The following is a 26058-nucleotide window of genomic DNA, read 5'->3' as shown; positions in this document are numbered from 1 at the left end:
GTCTTTTTCACCACCTGAATTTTCAAAATCGAATCCCTCAACCGTTTTACCGCTTCTAAGAATGATTGCATTGACATGCTCTCTCGGATTCACTTCGGTTTTACTTGGTAATTCACCAGGGTTTCTATTGTTGATCACATTGGCAATTTGACCAATTTGAACCTCCAAGTTTCTGTACATCCCAGCTAATTGGTCCAACCGCCCCTCAACTCGCTCGAATCTATCCGAAGTCACCTTAGCAAGTTTTTCCACCGCGATCTCCCAACTTGGTTTAGTTTCAGCCTGTGGTTGCATTGGTTGAAATCCCGGCGGATTGGTTGGCCTTTGTTGATTGCCTTGATATTTCCATCCAAAGTTTGGATGATTTCTCCACCCCGGATTGTAAGTATTCGAGTAGGGATTATTTGGGGCATTTCGGTTGTAATTATTGACAAATTGTACCTGCTCAGAATCAACACACTCATTAATATCATGTTTACCTCCACAGAAAGAGCAACAAGCTACGTGTGCATTAGATGAACTTGGACCAACTCCACCTTGTCTACTTAGCAATTTCATCACATTATTCATTTGAGCACTCAGCATATTGAGAGTGTCCATTTCGATCATACCTGCGTGACGTCTCGTATTACCTCTTTCATTGGCCCATTGGTAGTTATTTGCGGCCATTTCTTCTATCAAATTCTGAGCTTCTTGGGGTGATTTACCCATTAAAGCTCCACCTGCGGCTGCATCAATAATAGTTTTAGTGGAAAAAGATAAACCATTATAGAAGATTTGTATAATCAGCCATTCGGGTAGTCCATGGTGTGGACATTTCCGTAACAAATCTCTAAACCTTTCCCATGCTTCATATAATGATTCTCCTTCCATTTGACTAAAACCAGTGATATCCATTCTTAGCTTAGCAGTCTTACCTGGTGGAAAATACTTATTCAAGAATGCTCTTGATAAATCATCCCATCCGGTGAAAGTATTAGGAGCATGAGAGTGTAGCCAAAGTTTGGCCTTACTCTCAATGAAAATGGGAACAATCTTAACCTTATAGCATCATCACTAACTCCATTCATTTTAATTGTATCACAAATTTCCAAGAATATAGCTAAGTGTGTATTAGGATCTTCTACTGCATTACCTCCAAATTGAGATTGTTGAACCATTTGGATAAGTGATGGTTTAATCTCAAAGTTGTTAGCATTTACCGTAGGCCTTGCTATGCTCGTTTGAGATCCTTGTGTTCCCGGAGAGCAAAATCTCGTAGAACTCGCCTATTTGCTTCATTTTCAGCCATTTCTTCTTCAAAATGGTAGTTCTATCAAAATTTCCTCTATCGGTTGCCAAATCTCTTGTTCCTCTTGCTGTTGTGTGTGCCTCCTTTGTCTACGTAGTGTCCTCTCAATTTCTGGATCGAAAGGTGCGACTTCTCGAGACTCCCGGTGCATACACTACAAACAGAAATAAGGGATATTATGCAACTTCAATGGTAAAAAACTGATTACAATATAAGATTAAATATAATCTAAAAAATAAAGCTGTCTAAATTAATAAAGATGATTAGGCTCTAATATTGCCGCTCCCCGGCAACGGCGCCAAAAACTTGACGGGTTTTTACTTTAAGTGCAAGTTTAATTCCGAATTTACACCCGTTGGACTGCAAGTATACAGGTCGCAATTGTAGTACGAGATGTGTATCGGGTCGATCCCACGAGGAGCAATTTAAAACAATTATTAGATACTAATTTACTCTATTATTTAGACTCACAATAAAATTAAGCAGAAAATTTAGAATTAAATTCAACTACAAGAGTTCTTAACTAGAAAATTGCAATATCTCAAGGGGAGTAGAATTCACTAAATATTAAGATCTAGGGATGTAGATTCCACTTATGACACAAAAGATCTAAAATGAATTAATTCAACACTTGTTACTGCTCTTGTTTAACCAAGGATTCATTTCCAGAAATACCAAAATCACATTCTCATGATAATAATGGGTTAAAACAGATTAGTTTGTCCTAATCTCTTGGTAAATACTAAATCTGTTCTTATTCACACATGAAATGCAGATTTCATCCACTTGAATGTATTTCTATTCTCATGAATATACAACTCAAGTTCTACTTGTGTCATTCCATTATTTTTACCATTTCTCAATGAATAAAAATAACTATAAACCTGCTATTGGTGATCAAGCAACAACAAGTAATCCAACATACACAAGTAGATAAGTTAATACAAGACATAACAAGCATAAATCACAATCACTTCATATCATTTGGCCATAAGCTTCATCTACTCCCTAGATAAAGGAAATTAGCTACTCATGAATGATGAAACACTCATAACTTCATTAATGTAAATCATCATGAATTACAAATACAAAAAGAGTAAAGAAAGTCTTAGCCAAGATATGGTGAAGCCTTCCAAAAATCTCCTTTGTCTTGAACTTAGATGATTACAAGATGAAACCTCAATTTTTCTTGCAATTCCTAGGTAGAGAGAATATGTTTTTCTGTAAGAAGCTAGCTACGTCTCTCCCTGACCCCTCTCAATGTCTCTGCATAAAAACTACTCAAAAGCTCCATTTTTCCAAGTCAAATTCTATCCTTTGATTCCCAAATCTCCACTTTGTTAGCATAGTCAAAAACCAATATTTTTGACTTGAAAATAAGCCACTTTTCTTGCCCTTTTGTCTTCTGAATCATGTGCACCGAATTCCCTTGCATCTTATAGCTGGAAAGTGGTATGAACACAAGAGAATTGGCTGAGTCAAATTGCAGAATTTCGGCTATAAAACGCGCCTACACAAAACGCGGCATAAACTCGCGTTTTGTCTACTCGCGTTTTCACTCTGGCCTTATTTCAACTGAAATTTTCTCATTGATAAAGGCCAAAATAGCTTTTGTGCAAAACACAAAAGTTGTAGCCCTTTGAGTTAGCTTTCCAATGCTTCACGAATCATCCAAATCGGAGCTTTGTAGCCTGAGATATGATCGAAATACTGTCACCTGTTCAAACCTCTGTTTTAACTTCCGACCACAGAATGCAGCTTCTGTATTCCAACGTTTTGCCCATGAAGATGGCAGAAATGGATTTCGATGTCTTCATACGAATTGTAGGTCTCTTTCTTAGCTTTAAAATGGTATAAAGATCACCTCAATCCGATAAGTGTAGCTCCAGATATGGTCAAAATACTGAAGAGTGTCAAAACTGACTTGTATTGCATTTCCTCACTTGAACGTTTTTTCACTTCATTCTTCTTGTTGCCACTTGAATTCATCACCAAATCTCTATTTTTTACCTCATTTGACATCCTTTGGTGATTGAATCATCATTCCTGCATAAAAATGAAGTTTTTACCATTAAAATCAATAGAAATGCAATATTATCCACTTTTACCAAAAATATATAATTTTACCAAAAACCTCTTTATTTTATTTATAAAACTAAATAATCAACTCAAAATTAACTAATAAAATGCACTTAAAAATACGTAAAATAAACTCTTATCATATACTATTGATCCATAGGTGGTAGCTGTGATGGAAATTTTTGCCTAGTTGACAGATTGTTTTTGTGTTAAAAGGACACATCTTTTGTTGTTGAAAGATGTTCGTGGTTTATTGCTACTTAGAACCACTTTGAAATTGTCTGACTTGTAATAAGTACAATGCATAGCGGGTGTACCTGTTTTTCCCATTTTGTGCTCATAGACATAGAAGTAGAGGTTCTTATGTTCTCAAATGTCAGAAGATGAGAAAATTGTTTAGCGTAGGAACTTACGGGTACGTACCTCATAACAGGTACTTGAGGTGTATAGGAATCATCAACTTGCTTTGTTTGTGTGCACACCTATAACTTCATTTTTTGTTTCAAATGCAGACAATTTTGTCCATGGAATGCAGTCTCAAAACATTCACAGTGGTGAAATGCTTAATTTTCCTTTCAATGAATTCCAGGTGTTCCTTGCATATTTGGTGTTTTGACCTGTGATGACATGGAGCTGGTAAATTCATGAAATTTCTCTTTTGCTTAATACAACTTGTTGAAAACTCATGGTTGACCTTTCTGATCTCCTATACTTATTTTTTTCATGGGTGTTAATAATTCATCATATAATTGTCATGTTGCTGTGTATGATAATCATCCTATGGCTAATATTTTGTAAAATGTCTATGCTGATGGAAATTGCCGCCTTGATCTTTATCAGTATTCTACAAGTGTCCTCATTGGTACCCCATTTCTTAAAGTTACATTATGATAAATGCAGGCTCTCAATCGAGCTGGTGATGAGTCAATTTCATTTTGTTGAGTTACTTTCTTCTTGTCTCTTCATTTTCTTGTCATTTTACTCCATGGAGTATTTATTTGCTGTATAGGGAATTGTTTGCTTTGTAGATAGAATCTAGTTTGTGTTCTGTCAAATCAAATATTTGGATCCACTTGACAAGGGTGATTTGACCAATTTAAGACTATGGTTTGCCTCTGTCTCTACTGGATTTTGCCCTTGTAACAGGCCTTCTCTCAATATAATTTAGTAGAATACAGCCAATAGTAATGCTTGGAAAGCAGCTTCTTACTTAAGCAGTAAGGTATCAATCGTCCAAAAAGCATTATTTCTCAAGTTAAAAATGGGAGTTAGAAGGCAAATAAGGGGTTGAACTCCATAACGACCACTGGTGGATCTCTGTGATGTTGGTGGTTTCCCAACCATAGTTTCTCAGCAGGACTCTAAAATATCTAGCTTTTATTAGTTCCGAGTTGGATCTAGTTTATGACAGTGCATGTAGTTATCGGTAGGCTTCTAAATCAAATTCTGATTGATCATTGCTCATAATCTTGTCCTTCTTTAGGTCATGATCTTATGAGTAAGAAACTTTCGCAGGAAGAGTCTGTTTTTGCTGTCATAGCATATTTAATGGCATGATGTTCATTTTGTATCCTGGGTCTAACAAAATAATGTACCATATATTTAGAAGTAAATAGTCCTGATATGCATTTTCCTCTCTAATAATGTCTATTCATGATCCAATACCAAGAATGAATTTGTTTCCTTGTTTGAATTGTATTGCAGATCGAAATGGCTTCTTTGTTTGAACACCATCTCAAATTCAGGTGCTGTCAACCAACATTAGAGCTTTGTACCGTTGTAATTCTTCTCTTCTGAACCCTTCTCAGCGGGCAGAATAGGATTCCTTAGTCCAAAGATTTTGTGTTGTAATTCCCTGCATGCATTCAATCGTGGGCTACATTAGGTTACATGGAATATTTGTTGGGATTTTGTAAACCTTATAGAACAGTTTCTTCGATACTCTCATGCACTGCGTTGGTTTCTAATTTGATGTTTGTAGGGATTTTTGTCAATTTGTAAGCAAACTTGTTGGTGAAACTAATGCCAGTTTCTTGTCAAGCATGGTAACTTAAGTAGCAATCTAGTAGCATTGGGCAAGGTTCTGTTATTTCTTTGGGAATTGTTTCATATTTCGATTTTCTGGAAGCTGAACGGGAAGTACCAATTTTGTTTCTCGAGAGATGGAATTTTTGATCAGGTAGTGTCTACTTGAGAGAAAGTGACTTCAATTACGAAAGTCATTAGGCTAGGGCTGCTCAATTTCACAGTTAAAATATGAGTTTTATGGATTAAATGATTTAACAGCCTTTATAGAAAGAATCAAAATATAACTTACTACTGGAGTTGAATATAAATACAATGAACTCTGATGCGTCAAAGTCTATTTTATCTTCAATCAACTTGAAGATAACTAGTTACATGTCTGAAATTTTCAATTATTTTTTAAAAATTGTTTCTATCAGGAAGGGGTATGATTAGGAAGTAGGGATGGGGAAGGCATATTTTCAACTAAGTATTGAACATATATAATAGTGAATAAACAAAGGACGATATTCAATTTTGGAATATGGATAATTTGAAGAAATAAAGACTGGTGGTTTGTTGGAAATGTCCGCCTCAGCCGGTGGTGAAATTGAATGCAGATGGCTGTTCGAGGGGTAATCCGGGGAGGAGTGGCGGTGGGGGATTGTTCAAGGATTATGATGGAGATTCCTGCTTGGTTTTTCGTGTTGTTTCGGGGAGGCGACAAGTCTTCAGGCGGAGATGAAAGCTCTTCTTTTTGGTGTTCGATTAGGTGTGTCCTATGGATTCGTGAAGTTGCATCTGGAATCTGACTCCTTGGTGTTGGTCCGCATTATTCAGGGGAAGGTTAGGTGCCCATGGCGATTGCAGAGGGAGCTACTAGATCTGCAGCAATATAGACGGTATTTCGACGCCGTGTCTCATTGCTTTCGGGAGGCAAATAGACCGGTGGACAAATTGGCTAATGTTGGCATGGAGGCTAGGGGCACTGCAATTTATGATGCCTATACTGCATTACCTAGGTTGGTGAGGGGAGATATTTCTTTAGATGCATCTGGGTTTCCGAATTTTCATAGATACCGGCAGTAGGGGTTGCCTAGAGAGGGGCAGGGGGTTTGTGCTTGTATTCCTGGGGAAGGGTTGGTCCCGGACTTTGTACTGTGTGTGGTTGCATTAATGACATTATTGTTTTCTTAAAAAAAAAAAGAAGAAATAAAAACTGGTTGAGTAACCACTTGAAATTCAATCTGGAAATTGGTGAGGTTACAGATGCTTTCAACAAATGATTTTGAACAAAGCAAGTGGATGTGCCTCTTCAACCATTATTTACAATTATTTGAAATTTTACACGAACCCAAGTGAAAAATTGACGTAGAGGTTGATCCCCCAATGCCTTCTGCTGTAGCTTCATTTTGAGCCATCAACGAGCATTATCTGGAAAACAAAGCACAAAACCAAAAAAAAAAAAGAAGGAAAAAAGACAAGACATAAATGGAATTCCAAACTCAAGGGTTTATAGTCAGATATTGTTAGAAATTTAGTGTTGTATTTACTAGTTAATGACTTGCATTTTCTCAATAAAAAAAAACCATTCTAAACTATTGATGAATAATTCATATTTTCATTATACATATGGCTCTGTTAACACTTGATTCATTATTAAGCATATGTCATATTCTACAAGTAGTAATTATTTGTTTGTTGCAAACAAAAAGCAGGCCTTCGTTTGTTGTAATTCTATAAGGAGCAATTATTTGACTTCAAAGATGATAGATACATAAAAAAATGTGTGAATAACCATACCTGAGTAGATTAATACTAATTGGATATGTGAACTTGAGGAATGTGTGATATCTGTTTCCAATCATCTCCTGTTTTGTCAGAGTATCGATCCCCCAACTTAGAGCAATGCCAAATATCCAATTTTTTGAGAGATGATATCCTTCCGAGGATGCGACGTGGTAGAATTTCAAGCTTTTCACAGTCATAAATTTCTAGCTCCTCCAGGCTCGGCATGATAGAGACAACAACTTCTTCATCATCTTCACTTAAGTCTTCCCAATTTGTCCAATTGTGAAAGGTATAAAAATGTAATTTTCTCAAATTCGGAAATGCCACTGCTTCAGCTGAGGATGATGACTCGGAGTTTGACAATGTATCAAGAGCATCAAGACTATTCTCATGTAGTGCTTTTGTAACTCCGAAGAATTCCTTACCCAAACATTCCAGCTTTTCCGCTTCCTCAAGGACAAGCTCTTCTAGGGATGATAGCTTCCACAAGGTAGACAAGGATGAGATGTTGCAGGGGCTAGCAATAATTAGCCTCGTCAAGTTATTGGCGTGAGACCTTGTCACAAGCCAACTTGGTAATTGTGCTCCTGGACAGTCATCTAGCCTAAGTCGTTCCAAGTTTGGAGGTGGTTCCATGGTTTCAATGCAACTTGGAGTTTCTATAAAGTGGGTCAAGAAGCTAAAGTACAAATTCATTTCACGCATATTGACCTTCTTTTCGAGCTCTGCACTCCTAAAATCTACTTCTTCATCAATATAAACGTCCAATCTTTCCAGTTGGTTCAGGTCCTTCAAAGTTGCCAAAACATTAGAGTTGCTGCTGACGATGAACCGAGTCAAACTACAAAGTGACGTCAGCTTCCCGAGTCCTTGTGGAATTTGACGTAATTCAAGGGCCACATGATTGAAAAGGTGCCTCAAGTGTACAAGGCCTTCAATCCTTTGAGGAAGGCACGAAAGCTTTTTACAAAAACTGATATCCAAAATTTCCAAATAATATAGATCACATATAGCTTCTGGCAGTGTCATGAAAGGATTATCACTTAAGTCCAAGTGCCGAAGATGAATCAACCTTCCGATCTCGGCTGGGATTTCAGCTAGCTCACAATCACATAAAGCCAGAGTTCTCACACATTTCAAACTGCAGAATAGATTTTGGGGAACTACTCTTCCACCTGGAAAAGTTAAAAAGCTCCGGAGCCTTCCAAAATCAACGACTCGAGAACTAAACATCTCCTGCTTAGTGCCTTCCAAACTTGTTAGATGACGTGCTGTTTCACTAGATGAATTTCTTCGAGTTCCATCAAGTGCATGACATTCATTTTTTGTGAGAGATTGTGCAAAATCATGCACTATATCATGCATCTTGCACCTTGTAACCTCATATTCTTCTCGTACTTCTTGAAAAAAGGAAGGCATTGCCAAATTGTTGAAGTACTCACGACCCACCAGCTCCAAACGCTCACCTCTTCGATTTGGACGAACATAACCTTGTACTATCCACAGCCTAATAAGCTCTTCTATAACTATATCATGATCTTTGGGAAAGACAGCACAGTATGAGAAGCAACGTTTGAGCTCCGGGGATAACTCGTTATAGCTTAAATACAAATGAGGGAAAAGTTCCACAGCTGCTTCCTCCAATTGCCATATCTCACTGTCCAAAACATTCTGCCACTGTTGTACGGTATCTTTGAACCGTAACAGGCTTCCCATAGTCTTCGCAGCAAGTGGCAACCCCTTGCACTTTTCTGCAATTTTCTGCCCAATTCTTTCCACCTTTTTGTACAAGTCCCCTGATTTTTTGGCAAATGCTATCCTTTGCATTATTCGCCAACAATCAGAGTGAGAGATCATGCCTAGGTCGTGAGTATCAGTCGATCCCACCACTGTGGCCACTCTATGACTCCTTGTTGTTACCAAGATTACACTTCCGAGAGCCCCATCCTTGAGAGCGTATTGGAAAGGTTTCCACTTTGAGTCGTCCTCTGTCCAGACATCATCTAGGACAAGCAGGAATCTCTTACCGAAAAAAGTTTCTTTTATTCGTCGGATCAACGGATCCAACTCTGCTTCATGAGAACTTTTTCCAGCATTCTCAAGGATAGCTTTCGCGACCCTTTTCTGGTCAAAGGGATCTGATACGCAGATCCAATTTCTAAGTTCAAAGTGGTTCTGCACTTTATCATTATTGAAGAGCAGCTGGGCGAGTGTGGTCTTTCCACTACCCCCGGCCCCTACTACAGAGATAATTTGAACCCCATCCCTTCCTTGACTACTACTCTTGGACAAAATTTGGTCAAGAACCTTCTCCATATCAGCTGCTCGACCATAGACCTCTGATTCGTCTATGATTGAGGTAGTCATAATTCGCTGAAAATCTTGAGAATCAGGAATCCCCCCAGTTGAAATAAATTTGAATTGATCTGCCTCTTTCAAAGTTAATTCTAGCTGTCCATTTATTTTCTTTATTTTCTGAGCTATATCACTACGCACAGGAACTTGTTTGAGACAAGAACAAAGGGATGGGATAAAGGAACGAACCTTGTTCCGCAGTGTAGGCTGCATTCTGGCATTCTGATTAGTTCCCTCATTCTTTGCTCTGTGAATCATGAAGTTCCATTCGTCCAGCACATCATCCATCTCATATGTTATGTCCTCAAGTTTTTCTAGCCAAATTCCAACACTTCTGTCCTTCAGCCTTCGTCTCTCTGCATCATGCAGCACTTTTTCAATGGTTGCCAACTTAGAGGAGATATTTGCCACCTCCTCTTCAACCCCCATCACCAGGTTGACCTTCTCCCCAAGCTGCTTCACGGCAACATCACCCAGTACATCTATTATCTTTGGAATAAACAATTCAGCCATTGCTTTGTTTTTGAGGTACAAGGAGTATCGGCAATAAAATGTTGCGAGGATTTGGAAAGGATGTTTTGTTGCAAACAGAAGTTTGATACAAAGGGCAAAGGCGAACAACCAGAGTGGTTACTAATTAAGGACTACTGCTGCATTGTTTTTTTTTTTTTCCCAAATACTGCTGCATTGTTATATAGGCGTTTTCTTGCTGGCCTTCCCAGTCAACTTTTATTTAATTATTGCTACGTATTTAGACGGTACACGTGTAATAAGAGGATCCGCATTCCCACTGTCAGCTCCCAACCAAGTGAATTGGCCAACAAGATACTATTGTATCTCTGCATCGCATGACATGAAAGAAAGGGTACCCAATTGGAATGGGGCGGATCCATGTTCCTAGCTGCTTCTCCCCTTGGTGGGTTAAAAATTAGCTGAATCTTCTCTTCCACATGCATTCCCAGCTCTTGTGCTTCTTTCTGGTGTTTTCAGCCTAAAAAACTGATCCCATGCGCCTCCATGCTTGACGTCACTCGTTCCCTTCCTTTCTCCCTCTTGAAAGTTGAAAGTGATTCATCAACTACCTCTTAGTCTTTGTGTATTTTTATATACCTTTTCAGTTGATTTGTTTAGCCTTTTTTGTTTGCTTTCAAAATTTCAAATTGGGCCACACAATAATATTATACTATCAATTTTCGAGAGATGGACATGTGCATGTGGTGCTGGCGTAAAACTAAAATTAGGAAAGAAAAAAAACATGGGATTGAAGTGAAGAGGGCAATGTATATCGCTCTGGGACCGTACACAGCAGCAATAACCAGCAGCGCTGCAAGCACAGCAAGTATTAGACAAAACCAGCTGGAAGCTTTCGGGTCGAAAAAAGTCCTAAAAAAATGCTTGATTGAGAGGAACTTTAGCCATTGTTCCATATGAAAACTTCAAATAATAGTCTCTAAACAAGCTCATAGGCTAAGGCACCGATGGTCCCGAAAAGAGCAGAGCTGCATCGATCAGATGAAACCCAAAATGCATTCCATTCCATTGGCGTTTTCCACGTATTCCACACTGCGTATCATCTACACACACTCACACACTCTTTCCCTCTAAGAGCACCCATCAGATCTGGCAACCACCCCTATTTCGGCACGCAGCTGTCTCATCTGATATTGGAACAAAATGCAAATCGAATTAAATAGCATATCAAAAAAGAGAAGCCTTGGAATGAAAATACGAAGGGAAGGGAAGGGAAGAAAAGGGAGAAAAGAAGTGGGAAGAAACGAAACCTCTAATGGACGGCGACCATCTAAGCGAAGACCTTCGATTGCCGTTGTGTAATACCCGGTTATTTTTTGACAAAGATATTGCAAAATTATCAAATAAATAGATATTATTTGATAATAGATAAATATATATTATCACAAGAAATATTATTGTGTAGTGGTAGTTAGTTACTAATAAACATGTTGTGTTAAATTATTAGTGCACTCCTAATTTATCATATCCCAACTACTAAGGTTAGTGGGTAGTTTTAAGGATAGTGGGAGGAAGTTGGGGAGAATGTTATGTGACTTACCAACCATTATCAAAATGAACTTCCCCTGAATTTTCTTATCCATCAATTGCCAAGAATAAGAAGAATTTGTGTGTCTGCATCGTCTAGGAAAATACCCTGCATCGTCTAGGGAAACAGAGAGAACAAGAGATGTAAGGTGAGAAGATGACTGGGAATTTGACCTGGAGTTGAGAGTACGCAAGACTTGAACCTTTGTTAATTTTCTTGTAGAATTTCTTCCTCAAGCTTTGAAATTTAGGATCGATTTCTCTATATGGTTTTAGACATAGGACGGATTATTTTATTATCATGATAAAATTTTTTATTTCTTTCGGTTGAAGTGATGAAATTTAGAATGAATGTATAAGCCAACCATCTATATATTGGTGTTGTTATACAGAGTTTTTTTTTTTTTTTTCTGCATGGAAGTTTGCAATCAATACTAGTGTTGTTTCTGACGTGTCTAGGTTTAGTATAATAAGACAAAAGTATTTAACTAGTATCAGTAGTATTACTGATTTCCAACACCGATGAAACATCCAGAAATTTTTAGGAAAAAGAAAAAAAAATAGGGAACAAAAGAGACCAAGAGATCTGGTTAAAGCCACGGAACTATTAGTTTACCAGATGCGCGAATTCAAAGAATAGATAAAAACACACAGTCTACTGCACCTTGGTAATTTGGGTCATACATGGTTGGCGGATTTTATTTTTAATTGTTCATGAAACTGTCTAAAAAGGTAAACTGTCTAAATTAGCAAACTTTTTAAAGCAGAAAATCTTTTATTTCGGGAAAATATATGAGCACATTTTAGAGAATGTCCAAGAATGTTTTTTAGGGTTATTCAACATAGAAATAAGCACTTTAAGAACCGGATATACGAGCTAATTAGGTTATATATGTCAATGGTTATAGGTTTGGAGCGAGTTCACGAACATATGAAGAATCTCTTCAATCGAGCAGATTGAGATAAGTGATACTTACCTTTATGTATTTTCGAAATGTTAAATATAAATATTATTCAAGTAAGAGCTTTATTTTGATATATAAAGAAATGGATTGTGTATACTTATTTGAAATGTTTTGCAAGCATGGAATTACGAAACCAGTGGCATATTTTCATGAAATAAATGAAAATGCATATGATGTATGAAATGAGCTCTAAACAATCAAAAAATAGATGGTAGGGCTATAGTCCTAATATGTGATATTATGTTAGCCATGGGAGTTAGCATAGAGTCCGACCGATTGACTTATGTTATTTTATGTGATCAAGGGATAATCACGAAACCTTTTGATCACCCTCTTAGAAAGGGTTCAATCTCTAGATTGAGCACTCAGAAATGGATATTACATGTACTTGTTTATAAGTTATGTTTATGAAATGACATGACATGATTGATATATTTTATGATTTGCGAATATGTTCAATGAATACGATATTATATATATTTCTATTCCATGTTCAGCGAGCGCCATCTCTAGAACTTGCGGGACTAAGTACAACGTCGAACAGGATCACATACTCCATTTCCAATGCCCATTGCCCGTTAATTAAAATTTCCAAAGAAGCGGAGGGTCTCAACTTGTGATTAGTATCATTTGAGATTTTTTTTTACACATTTTTTGAGAGCAGGTTGTGCTGGCGTCATTAGTATCATTTGTTTCTTGGACAATGGTATGATACCGATGTTGTTAGGTGACTTAATATAAAACAATGGGAGTTGATTTGAACATCCGGTTTTCTTTCCTTTTGTAACAGTTTAGAACCTTTTGCATCCCTGTTTTTGTGAATTAAATAATTCATCCAAAAGTATATGTAACTTTTCCAACTAAATCTGTAAGATTGTCTTGCAAAATGGTAAGTTTTAAATACTTAATAGAATTTACCTTTTTAATATTGAATCTTACCATTTATGTAATGAAATTTACTATATTTTTTGTCATAAGGTGTATACACTATACACTGAAGCACAAAGGAATAGAATGAATCTATTGTGCCTCAAGTATAAAAAGTAAAATGATGTAAATCCTCACAATGTTTTTCCATTAAATCATATTTGTTTTATTTCAGAATTAAGATTTGTTTGTATGTACAACAATAAAGTCTGCATAGGATCTACGAATATTTGTTAACTTCCCTCGTCAGTTTACACCTTATGCCCACCTCAAATGCCAATCACTGCATGCTATGATTGAGAAGCTTAAGCAGCAACCCTTAACCTTTAATCATTCTTTAATTCACTTTTGAATTGTTTATTCATAAAGATGGATTATCACTTTAAGATGGGTCACTGACCAATTTAGCAGATAGACCAAACATTAGAGACTAAAACTGCAACTCTCTCTGGAAATTATAAGATTGTAGCACAGAATCACAAAAACTTTTCTTTGGTTTACTAATGCTTTTGCATCTTCCAAAAAAAATTTCTATGGATTTCCACGTATTGAATTTGTAGAGTCTTAATTTCTTCAATTTTTCCTATGTCCTTAATTCTTCCTAACATTTTTATCGTCAACTTGTTTGGGAATTTCTAATGAAGAAAAGTGTTGGCAAACTAAACCAAATCTAAAATTGTTTATTTATTAGTTTTATTGGAGTTAGATTTTAATAGTTGTGCAATTTAGAAATTTATGTTTTATTTAGTAATTTCTCATGCAAGTGGTTTCTTTCCAAACAAATTTGGTAAATTATAAATAGGACGTTATTTAGGGTGTTTTCTAGAGAGAATCTAGTAGAGTTTGTCACGTTTTCTATTATGGTGTAACTTTCTTCATTGTTTGAAATTTTAGTAATATTGTGAGTTGATTATTTTCTTCTCTCCCACATATATTTTGAGTGTTTGTTTTATCCCTTCAATTCTGTAACCTTGCACATATTGATTATTATTAGAATCCTAAAATTTTGGGTTCTACAATTGGTATTAGAGCTAGATTATGAGGTTAGTCTTGGGCATTTCTACTGTGAGAGAATTAGGATATAAAGTTGTCGAAAAATATTTAGTTAATCGAATTAGACCATAAATTTAGCTCTGAAATGTGTAGTTGGTGAAGGATTTGGTCATAAGATTGGTCCTAAAATTGTTTGATTGTTACGAGTGTGAAAATACAGATCGGAGAGGAATCTTGTCAAATTTGTTCATTGCTACGGGTTGTCAGATTGAAGGATTTGATTGGTCAATCAACCAAGAAGGCCAGAAAAACTTGACAGAAGAGAGAGAAAAATTTATTCAAGTATATGAATTGTTAAATAATGACAGAATATTAGAGAGATATCTGATTGATGGTGACAATTTTGCCATATTGACTCCTATAAGCACAAATAGACATATATATTTTGGTCGGGTTTTAGCAGTAGACAAATATCTTAAACAATGTAATTTGAATGATATTCTTTGTTGGGTTGATGCAAGCGAGTTGCCTAATATATATAAGTAATAAAAGACCTTCTAAAAACCATCCTATTAAGCAAACTTATGGAAAAATCCCTTGTGATTAAGCCAACCTATGGAAAAGCCCTCTATGGTTATATTTTACTTTTATTTATTTATTTTGTGCATAGGAATAAGGTAAGTTGTATTTGAAAGTTTTTGTTTATTTATTTTGTGTATAGAAACAAGGTGAGTTTTATTGGGAAACTTTTGTTTATTTATTTTATGTATAGAAATAAGGTGAGTTGTATTTGACAGTTTTGGATTGTTTTTGAAAATTGTATGAGTTCTAAGGGGTTTAATAGGTATATTATCTAAAAATTTTGATTTAAAAAATTATTTTCCATGTCAAGATACCACAAACTCTTTAATTTAAGTGATTTTTGTCTTTTTTTCATATTAGTTCAAACCATGAGGTACTGGATTGTATGATTTGAAATTATAAGGGACTTTTTCTATAGATTTGCTTAACCAAAGGGAATTTTTCTGTATTATAACTCTAAGGGTGCAATGGGTATATCAATTAAAAATTTATTTATTTCTGATACAAATACTTGCAAAAGAAGCGCGTGTATTTCAAACCCATTAATTCTGACGATTTTCGTTGCTTTTTTAAATTAGTTCAAACCACGAGATACCGGAGTGTATGTTTTGAAACTATAGATGACTTTTTTGTATATTCACTTAACCTTAAGGGGCTTTTCTATATTTTATCTAAATAAAAAATCTCGCGGTCACATGCAAAACACATGCTCCGTTAGTGGCATTTAACCATAATCATATTGGAATGAGCCCAGAAAGCACAAAATTACTTTCTCATCTGACACCTAATCTGCACTAAACTACGATTGCTGCATACCTTATGCTAGCTGCACCACATTGTCATCTTCTCCTGCAGTTGTATAAAAAGTTTTCTTACCAATCAACCTTATATATTTTTGAATAATCTATGTTGCATTATTTTGATGCCTGGAACCCACAATTATAACCGCAGTGTCTTACCGAACTCCACTTGCAGATTTCCATCTCTAAAAAATGGTGTATTATTGTGTACTAATTGGCTTTCCCCGTAAGTCCACAGCAGCTTCCTCAAGTATTTCAAATTAGCCGGCTCATGCCTTTTTCTATCAAGTATCAAAAGCAACCTTATGGTTAATTTAATCTCCCTCGTTTTGTTTTTAGCTCCTTAACTTGTCAAAAGGGATATGTTCAAGGATGATGTAGATTTTCTACCTAGCATTGACATCAACTGGGTTTACTTTGTTACAATCATGCTACCTAAAATCGTTAGTACTAAAATAAAACTCATCCTGTTCTTAATTCAAATCATATTTATCCGCCATGGAGAATTCTAGAAGTGAAGCCCACCGCCTGTTTTGTTTTATACTGAGAGCTAAATAATCTCACAACTGAACATGACAGAAACAGAATCTAAAGTCCTTGGAAAAAAGATATAACAAAAAGAATTAAATTAATTAGCTCTACTCCAAAGGGCATTCAAATTGTAGTATGATATTACTTTAAGACAATTGATATATCAAAAAAAAAAAGAAACTAACTAAAAAAAAATACTAAATCTTTCCAAGACTCTTTCTGTGACGGCCCCACCTTACCCTAAGGCGAACCAAAGGGTTCGGCGGACCGCCTGCCCAACTCTCGCCGGGATTCAGTCATTCACCTCAAGGAATTGAAGATAAAATTTACAAAACAAGCGAATACCGATCCCAAACTGAAAACATAAACTTATATACGTTCCTATCTCCAAAGGAATTACAAAATTCAAATATACAAAGGTTCACAATTCCTCATACATCCAACCCTTGCCAAGTGCTAGGGCGAGAATCCTTACAAAAGAATCAAAAGAACTAGACTAACCTAGTCTATACAGAGCGCTCGTCCTTACTCGCGTCCCCTGTTAAGGAAAACAAAACTAACGGAATGAGCTAAAAACTCAGTGAGGTTCCAAACACATAAACAAACAATAAGTTCAATACATAACCATAGATAGCAAGTAATTTAAGAAACATGACAATATAAAGCAATAATAACATTCATTAAAAGGATACGTGCTCACATGGAGCCATTCATTCATTCTTCTTTCATTTCCTTATTCCTCCAATCATTTGAAAATGCATTTTGTTAAGTAAAACCCTTCGTTTACATTGACATTCGTTCATTCATTTCATTTCACCCCCTCCTGGACGTTGGCCAGGCTCCACCAGATTACAAGGTAATACTCGAGTATACCAAACGTTCACCCAGGGTCACTAAATCGCCCGACCGAGTCCGCTTCTGGCTCGAGTCGATCAGTAACGAAGGGCAGGACCCAGTTCAGATAAGAGGCTTACATTCATGCACAACTAACATTTAATCACTTAAACATTGAAAATTTCACATTTCATTTAGGTCGAGTGCGATAAATTATACACTCGCCTAGCAAAATTCATTTGTAACAAACATTTATCATTTAATCAAATATCCACAACAAATCATATAGTTCATGGAAACATAACAAACAAAGAACACTCACCTATTTACGCAAAATAACGTCCAAAGTATCCTTTCGGATAACACCCTCAATCACCAAGGAACTCTAATATAATCAAAAGAACACATTATGCTTCAACCATCAAAGATTTAAGTGATTCAAAGAAAATTCGAATACGTACTAGTACAAAGTATAAATATGATTTTGGTAGTGAAAAGAGTACATTGAAACCAAAGGACATAAGTAAAATATTTGTAAAACCTATGTTGACTCGTAAAACTTTAAAATCTCCATTTGAGTCGAAGTGACAAAGAAAACGTATTTCTATTAGTCGAAAATTTCATTTTTCCAAGGGTACAAGTTTCGGACGAATTCTAACTTATATACCTCGATAAAAGAAGATGTAAATACCCTAGATGGTTCACGTGGTATTCGCTCTTAAGCCTTACTCAAGTCGCAAGTATATCGACCTAGTTCTCGAGCGTAAATTGGGGCAGCACGCCCTTTGTATTTACCTATTTTCCAGCCATTTATGGCTTCATTCTTTTCCTTAATCAATCCCAAAGTCACACACAAAATCATCTCATTTCAATAGCCATTCCATAGGCTCCAAGTCATACAAGTACAAAATCAAGCTAGGAACATGTGCGGAAATGAAGGTTGAGTCAAGAAACAAAAGACAGATTTGACGTTATTTTGCGTAACGGACACAACTGAGGCTACACTTATCGGATTGAGGTGTAATTTATACCGTTTCGAATCTAAGAAAGAGGGCTACAATTTTGATGAAGACCACTTAGTCCAGTTTCTAGTGTATCCAAGTCATATTCCCAATTTACAGAACCGGATTCCTACCAACAGGCTAGTTAACTGCACTACATTCAAATGGCCATAACTCAAGCTACCGAAGTCTGATTAAGGCGTTCTCAGGGGCGTTGGAAATCTAAGATATAGTACTACAACTTTCATGTTTTGGCTAAATACTAGTTCAGTACATAGCATGGTGAAAAGACACGACCAGATTGGTGAAATATTCAAAACTGATCACTGGATTCACCTAGGGCAGTCAGGGTATTTCGGTCTTTTCGTAGGCTACGTTGCTCCGATTGAGCTGAAATTTTGCAGGAAACTATAAAACATCATTCTATACAACTTTCATTCTTTATGTCAAGCCTAATTCGGCCTCTAACATGGTGAACTAGAACCGGGCAGAACAGGGTACTCAAGGAGTTCAATTCTGGAAATTGAAGGATTCAAGGTATATTTCACATTTCTAGCTTACAACCACTACCAAAACTACAACTTTAAACCACTAATTAGCAATTAATTGAAGTAAAGAGGAGGGTCTTGGAAAAATACCTTGGAAACTCAAGAAAAATGGTAGCTTAGTATCTTTCCTCCCACAATCACTCCACCAACCCCTTCAACCTTCCTTAATAAGCACTTGTATGGTGTAGTTTCAAATTTGGTTGGCTAAAACTCAAGATTTGAGCAAGTTTGGAAGCAAGAAATTGAAGAGCTCTCTCTTGTTTCTCCCCTCAAGAAAGTCGGCCAAGAAGCAAGAAAAATGAAGATATTTTTGGTCAAAATTTGGTTTTTAGTAAAGGTGAAAATTAGGTCAAAGTCCAACGTCCAATGGGTTTGCAACACTTGGCCCTTCTAGTGTTTTCTCTAATCCTTTGGCTTTCAATGGTTACATCATATAACAAACTTCTAATTATCCTCTAGCACCTTGTATAATAATAACACTTAGTACAAAAATCACTTAGTCACCAAACTTATATCGTACTAGCGGGTCCCACGTCTATAACGCACTTCAAATTAACGTACACTAACTCATACTAGGAAAATGAATTTAAAACTGTACTTGCTTGTAAAAATGCATAGAAATTTTAATATTTCCAAGGAAAGTATAAAATGTAGGCAAAGAAATAAAATAATGCTGAGAAAATGTGAAAATTTTTGGGTTCTCACACTTCCAACTTTTCTCAATCAGAGATTCATATTCTATTTCCTTCGCAACTCTTCTATAAAGGTAATTAAATTAAAACATATTTATTTGGACGAGAAAAAGAAAGATGCCTACCTAGTGTCCTATACAATATCTAAGCCCAAAAAAAAGAAAAGCCAATGAATGAATTGAAAATCGAAAGTACTAATTACTACATCATAACTATGCCTGTAAAGTGTTAATTGTAGCCTAAAAAATCTATCAACTATCTGAAATGAATTGAACTAAATTCCTCAAAAATTCTGATGCTGGATTCTTCTCAACACTCTTTCCCGTCATTCCCCAAACCTTTACTTGATGCTCTTTCCACAGCATCAAAAGCATCTTTCATATCATTCTCCAAACCTTTACTTGATGTTGCATATGACCAGACCATGTGAGGTTTGCTCTGATGAGAGATTTGGACTGGTCTAATGACTCTTGAGCGGAGTAACGAGTTCAAAGCTAAACTACTCATCCTTTCCTTTTGTCCTATGTGGGATGGATCTCTCAGTGTTAGTTATTAATTCAGCTTTAGCTTGCGTTGGGAATCATGTCCAATTCAATTAATTTTGACCCTAGTCATTCTAGCATGACTCGATTCTTGCTTATAAGTTTATTGGAATTGGACTGGTCTCATGAATCTTAAGCGAAGTCACGAGCTTAAGCCCAAAGTATTCATCCTTTACTTTTGTCCTATGTGGGACGAATCTCATGAACGTGGTTATTAACTCAACTTTAGCTTGCTTTGGGAATCACGTTCAATTCAATTAATATTGGCCTTAGTCATACTAGCATGATTGGATTATTGTTTGCAAGTTGATTGGATTTGGACTGGTGTAATGACTCTTGAGTGGAGTCACGAGTTCAAACCCAAACTACTCATCTTTTCCTTTCGTCCTATGTGGGACAGATCTCACAATACTAGTTATTAACTCAATTTCACCTTGGGAATCATGTCCAATTTAGTTAATATTAACTTTAGTCGTACTGGTATAATTGGATTCTTGCTTGTAAGTTGACTGGCAAACTAGGTAACTAGCCCAACTAAATTGCGCACTTTACATTGATTATAAGTCAATCAAGTGAAAAACACTTATAAGGTGTGTTTGGTTCTTTTTGGAGACTTAGAATTGGAATTGGAACCCAATTCCATAATATGTAGTTTGGACACTATCAATGCTAGAGAATTAGAATTTAATTCAAATTTTCTAGGCCTTCAATTTTACAGATTCAATTCTTTAGTAAGATCTGAGAATTATAATTCTAATTCCACAATTCACCCCCTAATTGGGTTCGTACCCGGATTGTAGATGAATTAAATTAGTAAAATAGGTCTCTATATAATCAATGAAAAATGAAACAAAAAAATATAAGTCCTCTCTCTCTTAGCACAGACCTACCACCATTTCTCTGCCTCTTTCTCCTCCACATCTTCCTCCTCCACCTCCTCCCATACTCCCTCATCTGCCTCCACCTATATTCCCGTCGTCGACTCCTCGTCTCTCCTCTTACTCATCTTTCTCCTCCGCCTTTTGCCACTATTGAACATCTTTTCTCATTTACGCATGTTTAGTCTTCTTAGCATTACACGTTGGGGGCATCCCTTATATGTGGATTCTCCATTATTGGCCTCATTGATTTGACCGTACTTTCTTATCATTGAAGCTCTATGATAGGTTGCAATTTTATCATTTATTTTATAATTAATTACTCCTATTACCTTACCAAATGTGGATTAATTGTTAAATTCTACTCACTTTTGGAAATTTGTATTTATTGCAGGGAGTGGAACAAAATACCATAAAAAGGTACCAATTTGACGGTAGTTAGCAGAAGAGTTTGAGTAGCAGTTAATAAGGTGGAGACTAATTCAACTCTATTTTCTTATCCAGTGGAAAAAATGTGGCAGACTTGAAGTAAAAGGAGGACACTTCCATTTTCTTCTTGGAGTAGTTTCCAAAGAGGAAGGAAGTGACAAAGACTAGGACCCTTTTCCTTTTCTTTCCTAGTAGCCGTATAGCAGGGAAACAAGGAGCAATAGGAGATAGGAGAATAGCAGACATTCTTGAATATACTTTGGATCTTGACTTTTTCGTCTTATTCTTTTTTTTTTCCAAAACGATAAGTGATTTTATAGATTAATCAAACTTAACAATTGCGAGCAAAGGCTCGATTACACAATAAAGCAGTGTACTAAGACACTGAGGAATTAAACATCCTCATCTTCGAATATGCCTATAGCATATGAGCTAATTCTATCACAAATATGATTACCATCCTTACTAACTAGGCAAAAGGAACACTTTTGAAATAACAAACTTAATTGATAAATGTCCTCCATCAAGGTTGCCTGTCTTATATCATGAGATTTCCTAGACAAAATGCAGTTGAGAGCTTGCTTGTTTTGGATTTGCATTTCAATCTTCCTCCACCTTAGCATTAGAGCTTTGCTCATTAGCAATTTAATAGCTACCAGCTCATCAACGTGATAGTGTCCAGTGCTTCTATCCTTAGCTGCCCAGCTCTTAATAAGATGCTGGTTATCCTCCATTGCTGTGGCTCCAATCCCCATGTCCGGACTGTCTTGTCTCTTATGTATGGCAAATCTTATCTTTATTACGCCTGTTGTTCCTTCCTGATGTTGAGATGAAGTCTCCTGCATTGCTAATGCTTCTGAGCTCACTCTTGAAGCTTTTGTTGTGGCCTCCTTATACTCTAACCATTTCTCCTGAGCTTTTTGAATTGTTTGCCATGGGAGTTGTTTTTTGTCATTGAATTCTCCATCATTTCTACTTTTCCAGATCTGCCAGAGGATGTTAGCAGTAAGAGCTAAGTGTTCATCTCCATCTGGTCGTTTCCTTGCTTCTGCAATTATAGACCACCATCGAATGAAGCTACCTTGTTGATCATGAATTCCAGACCATTGTATTGGGGCAATCCTCCAAACTTGTTTGACACATCTGCAGTTGAGTAAAGCATGTTCCACTGTCTCCCGATCCTCTCCACATTGTCTACATATTGGATCCCCAATCTTAGTTCTGTTGGTGATAGATTCTCTTACTGGTAAAGCCTGGTTCAAACATTTCCATAAGAATATCTTCACCTTTTGCTTAAGATTAAGTTTCCACATATGTGTCCATGTCTTCTTGCTCTTTGCATTCCAGCTTGTACTGGCTTTCTCTCGATCATCACCTTGTTGCTCCAGTTTTTTGTTCGATAGGAGTTTATATCCTGATCTGACGGAATAGTTGCCATCCTGACTGTGGATCCAAAAATTGCTATCTTCTCTGTCTGCTAAACTTATAGGAATGCTCAGTATTTTTTCAGCATCATTTTTATTGAAACTTCTAAAAATCAGGTTCCTGTTCCACCTTCTTTGAATGATCAGATCCTCTACCTTCTGCAATCCACATCCTGGTGGTCTTTGTGTTGTTACCCTTCCATGGCTGCTATCTGGGATCCATCTATCCTTCCATATTCTTGTACTTTTGCCATTACCAATTCTTCTTCTTACTCCATTCTCTAGTAGTTCTCTTGCCTCCATCAAGCCTTTCCAAATCCATGAGGCGTTTCCTCGGACTTTGCACTAGGATATGGATTCTTTTGGGTAATATTTCGCCTTTAGGAGTTTACTAACCAGCAAATTAGGCTGAGTTAATAGCTCCATATTTGCTTCCCCAACAGTGCTTTATTAAAGGCTCCTAATTCTTTAAACCCCAGTCCACTAGATTTCTTATCCAACATGATTTTACTCCAAGAACACCAATGTAATTTGTTTTTCCCTTCAACTTCTCCCCACCAGTAGTTTGCCATTCTAGAATGTATTTCCTTGCATAGTTTTTTTGATAACTTGAAGCAAGACATTGTGTATGTTGGCATTACTAGTGACACAGATTTCAACATAACTTCCTTCCCTGCAGTACTTAACAGTTTGTTTTTCCAGCTTTGGAGTCTTTGTTGTATATTCTCCTTGATGTATCCGAACACCTGTTCCTTTGATCTTGTGACCACCATTGGAAGACCCAAGTATTTTCCTTGATTGATTAGTTGGATGTGTCCCATTGCCTGGGATATTACATTTTTCCTATCCTGGCTCACATTCCTACTAAACAATATTGAAGATTTCTCCAGATTGATTAGTTGGCCTGACCCCCTTTCATATACTTGTAGTATCCTCCGAAGTTCTGCTGCATTTTTTGTATCTGCTTTACAAAAAACTAGCGACTCATCTTCATGCCTGTGATTCTTTTTTCCTCAGCAGATTTCCTAAGTAGATTAGAAAATCCTTCAGAGCATATCAAAAACAGATAAGGTGACAGTGGGTCACCTTGTCTAATTCCTCTTTCTGGTACCACATATTCTCTTATCTATCCATTGATGGTAAAGGAATAGGATACTGTTGATATACATGCTGATATCCATCTTCTCCATTTGTTGTTGAATCCCATTTTTTGCATCACTGCTTCCAAAAAGCTCCACTCAACCCTGTCATAAGCTTTAGACATGTCTAATTTCACAGCCATAAAACCATCTTTGCCTTGTCTATTGTTCTTGAGATAATGCAAAAGTTCATGCTAGATTATAATGTTATCTAGAATTTGCCTACCGGAGATAAATGCAGATTGATTTTTGCAAATACAAAGGTGAAGGACTTCTTTCAATCTATTAACTAGCACCTTAGCAATGACTTTGCAAACAGTAGTACATAAATTGATAGGTCTATAATGCTCAAGGGAAGTGGGGTTCTTGACTTTGGAAATGAGTGAAATGAGGGTATGATTTATAGATTTCAGTAAATGACCTGTGTGAAAAAATGTTTGAACAGCACTAACTAGGTCCTGTTTGATAATCTCCCAAAATTTTTGGAAAAAGATAGGAGACATCCCATCTATTCCTGGAGCTTTTTCAGGACTCATAGAGAAGAGAACAGATTATTATTCATACTTTCTGTGATGGTTTGTGGTATACCTTCCAGTATCTCATCCAAGTTCTCTCCCTCTGTGCTCTTGAAAAGATTCTTATAATAGTTAGCAATTTCAGCACTCAACTCTTCTTCACTTCTGGTCCAAGATCCATCATCTCTCTGCATGTCTAAGATTGTATTCCTTTTCCTTCTCCCTTGAATACTAGCATGGAAAAATTTGGTGTTTTTGTCTCTTTCTTTTAGCCAACTCAGCCTTGACTTCTGACTCCAAAAGATCTCTTCCTCTCTATAAGCCTTTTTTAGAGATTTTTTCAAGAATCGCATCCTGTTATTCTTGTTTTGCATCTCAGTCTCTCTAAGTTCCTGCAGATTCTTCTTAATTCTCTCAATATGTTCTTTTGAGTTAGATTGGAACTTATTCTTCCACCTCAGCAGGGAGATCCTGCACCTTTTGATCTTCTGTGTCAATTTGAACATTCTCGTGCCTTCATCACTTTGCCTCCAAGCCTGTTTCACTACCTCAGTTATCCCTTCCTTCTGGAGCCATCTTTTGTCAAAGAAGAATCTTTTTTTCTTTTTGATCTTTCCTGGTTTTGTGTCAATGAGAAGCATGCTGTGATTGGAAGCGTACGTGTCCAAATGTTTGCAGCTCACTTTCTCAAACATCTTGTACCAGGGATAGTTGCACAGTCCTCTATCAATTCTTTGTCTAATCTCACCTTCACTTTCCCAATTATTGCACCAGGTCCAGGGGTGTCCTTCAAATCCTATATCCATTAGTTGGTTCTCATTCAAGAAGTCTTTAAAGTCTTTAAAACTCCTATCTTCCCTCCAGTTTCCACCCCACTTTTCCTCATTAGACAGAATGTCATTAAAGTCTCCATCCAAGAGCCATCTTTCACCCCATAAACCTTTTCTAGCCTGAATCACTTTCCATTGCTGTTTTCTGATCTGATCATCGCAGCTTGCATATACACCTATGAACCACCATTCACTCCTACTTTCCCGATCCTCCACTTGGGCCTTTTTTGTGAATGCTGATCTGAGGACCTGTTTTATTTTAATTTCTTCTTTCCAAAAAAGGGCCATTCCTCCAGCTCTATTCATGGACTCCACTATGACTGCTTCATCAAATTTGAGGATATTTTTAACTTTCTCCATATACTTGCTGCGATTTTTAGTCTCACACAAAAATAGAATATTTGGAGAGGAGAGGTTGATCACCTCTCTCAAATGGGGAATTGTCAAGGGGCTCCCCACTCCTTGACAATTCCACACCAGGACTCTCATATTGCTTTTGGGATCCACATAGGGATGGACCCCTCTCCCTCAGTCACAACACCTACATCAACTTCAATCAGCTCATGCTTGTTCCTTTTACCACTCTGGTTGTTGCTCTCAATAGATTCCATCTCAACATCCCACTGACTAACTTTTCTTTTTCCTGACATCCTTTCCTTACTCATGTTACTATTTAATTCTTGTAGAGGCAACCTTCTTTTACTTGGGAATGTCAGGACTTTAAGTACTCTTCTGCTATGTCTTGTTATAATCCCTTGCATTTTCAACTCCTTGTCACCAGTCATACTCATAGATTCCAACTCAGATACCACTACCTTAGTTTTGTCAGTTTAAGGGAGCTTTATAGTTG

General features: G+C 36.7%; 2 protein-coding genes, 2 long non-coding RNA genes and 1 other non-coding gene across 6 annotated transcripts; 2 read left to right on the top strand and 3 right to left on the bottom strand.

The window, feature by feature from the left end:
• The first annotated feature begins 799 nt into the window (after positions 1 to 799).
• On the top strand, positions 800 to 906 carry LOC113688693 (small nucleolar RNA R71). The gene has a single exon (XR_003448057.2). It is a non-coding gene; the product is annotated as a small nucleolar RNA R71 (small nucleolar RNA).
• A 5681-nt stretch (positions 907 to 6587) lies between these two features.
• Positions 6588 to 10204, bottom strand: LOC113687716 (putative disease resistance protein RGA3). 2 transcript variants are annotated; one of them, XM_072048512.1, is made up of 3 exons: positions 9710 to 10204; positions 7178 to 9538; positions 6588 to 6808 (listed from the first exon to the last, which is right to left on the bottom strand). In XM_072048512.1, the coding sequence occupies exons 1-2, from the start codon at positions 10031 to 10033 to the stop codon at positions 7193 to 7195; spliced, it is 2670 nt and encodes an 889-aa protein (XP_071904613.1). In that variant the 5' UTR covers positions 10034 to 10204; the 3' UTR covers positions 6588 to 6808; positions 7178 to 7192. The 2 variants fall into 2 exon arrangements, with proteins under 2 accessions (XP_071904613.1, XP_027061060.1); XM_027205259.2 differs by having other exon boundaries at positions 7178 to 10202.
• A 6361-nt stretch (positions 10205 to 16565) lies between these two features.
• Positions 16566 to 19037, bottom strand: LOC140006259 (uncharacterized). Its single transcript, XR_011813894.1, has 3 exons — positions 18850 to 19037; positions 17533 to 17595; positions 16566 to 16914 (listed from the first exon to the last, which is right to left on the bottom strand). It is a non-coding gene; the product is annotated as an uncharacterized lncRNA (long non-coding RNA).
• A 1831-nt stretch (positions 19038 to 20868) lies between these two features.
• Positions 20869 to 21583, top strand: LOC140006513 (uncharacterized). The gene is made up of 2 exons (XR_011814174.1): positions 20869 to 21159; positions 21266 to 21583. It is a non-coding gene; the product is annotated as an uncharacterized lncRNA (long non-coding RNA).
• Positions 21584 to 24395: 2812 nt separating this feature from the next.
• LOC140006978 (uncharacterized) lies at positions 24396 to 25697 on the bottom strand. Its single transcript, XM_072049648.1, has one exon. It carries the CDS (start codon positions 25695 to 25697, stop codon positions 24396 to 24398), a length of 1302 nt encoding a protein of 433 aa, XP_071905749.1.
• Positions 25698 to 26058: the final 361 nt, after the last annotated feature.

The sequence above is a fragment of the Coffea arabica genome, chromosome 5e (genome assembly GCF_036785885.1).
Source record: "Coffea arabica cultivar ET-39 chromosome 5e, Coffea Arabica ET-39 HiFi, whole genome shotgun sequence".
NCBI lineage: Eukaryota > Viridiplantae > Streptophyta > Magnoliopsida > Gentianales > Rubiaceae > Coffea > Coffea arabica.
The sequence above is the reverse complement of the archived record's forward strand: the minus strand, read 5'-3'. Positions and strand labels throughout refer to the sequence as shown.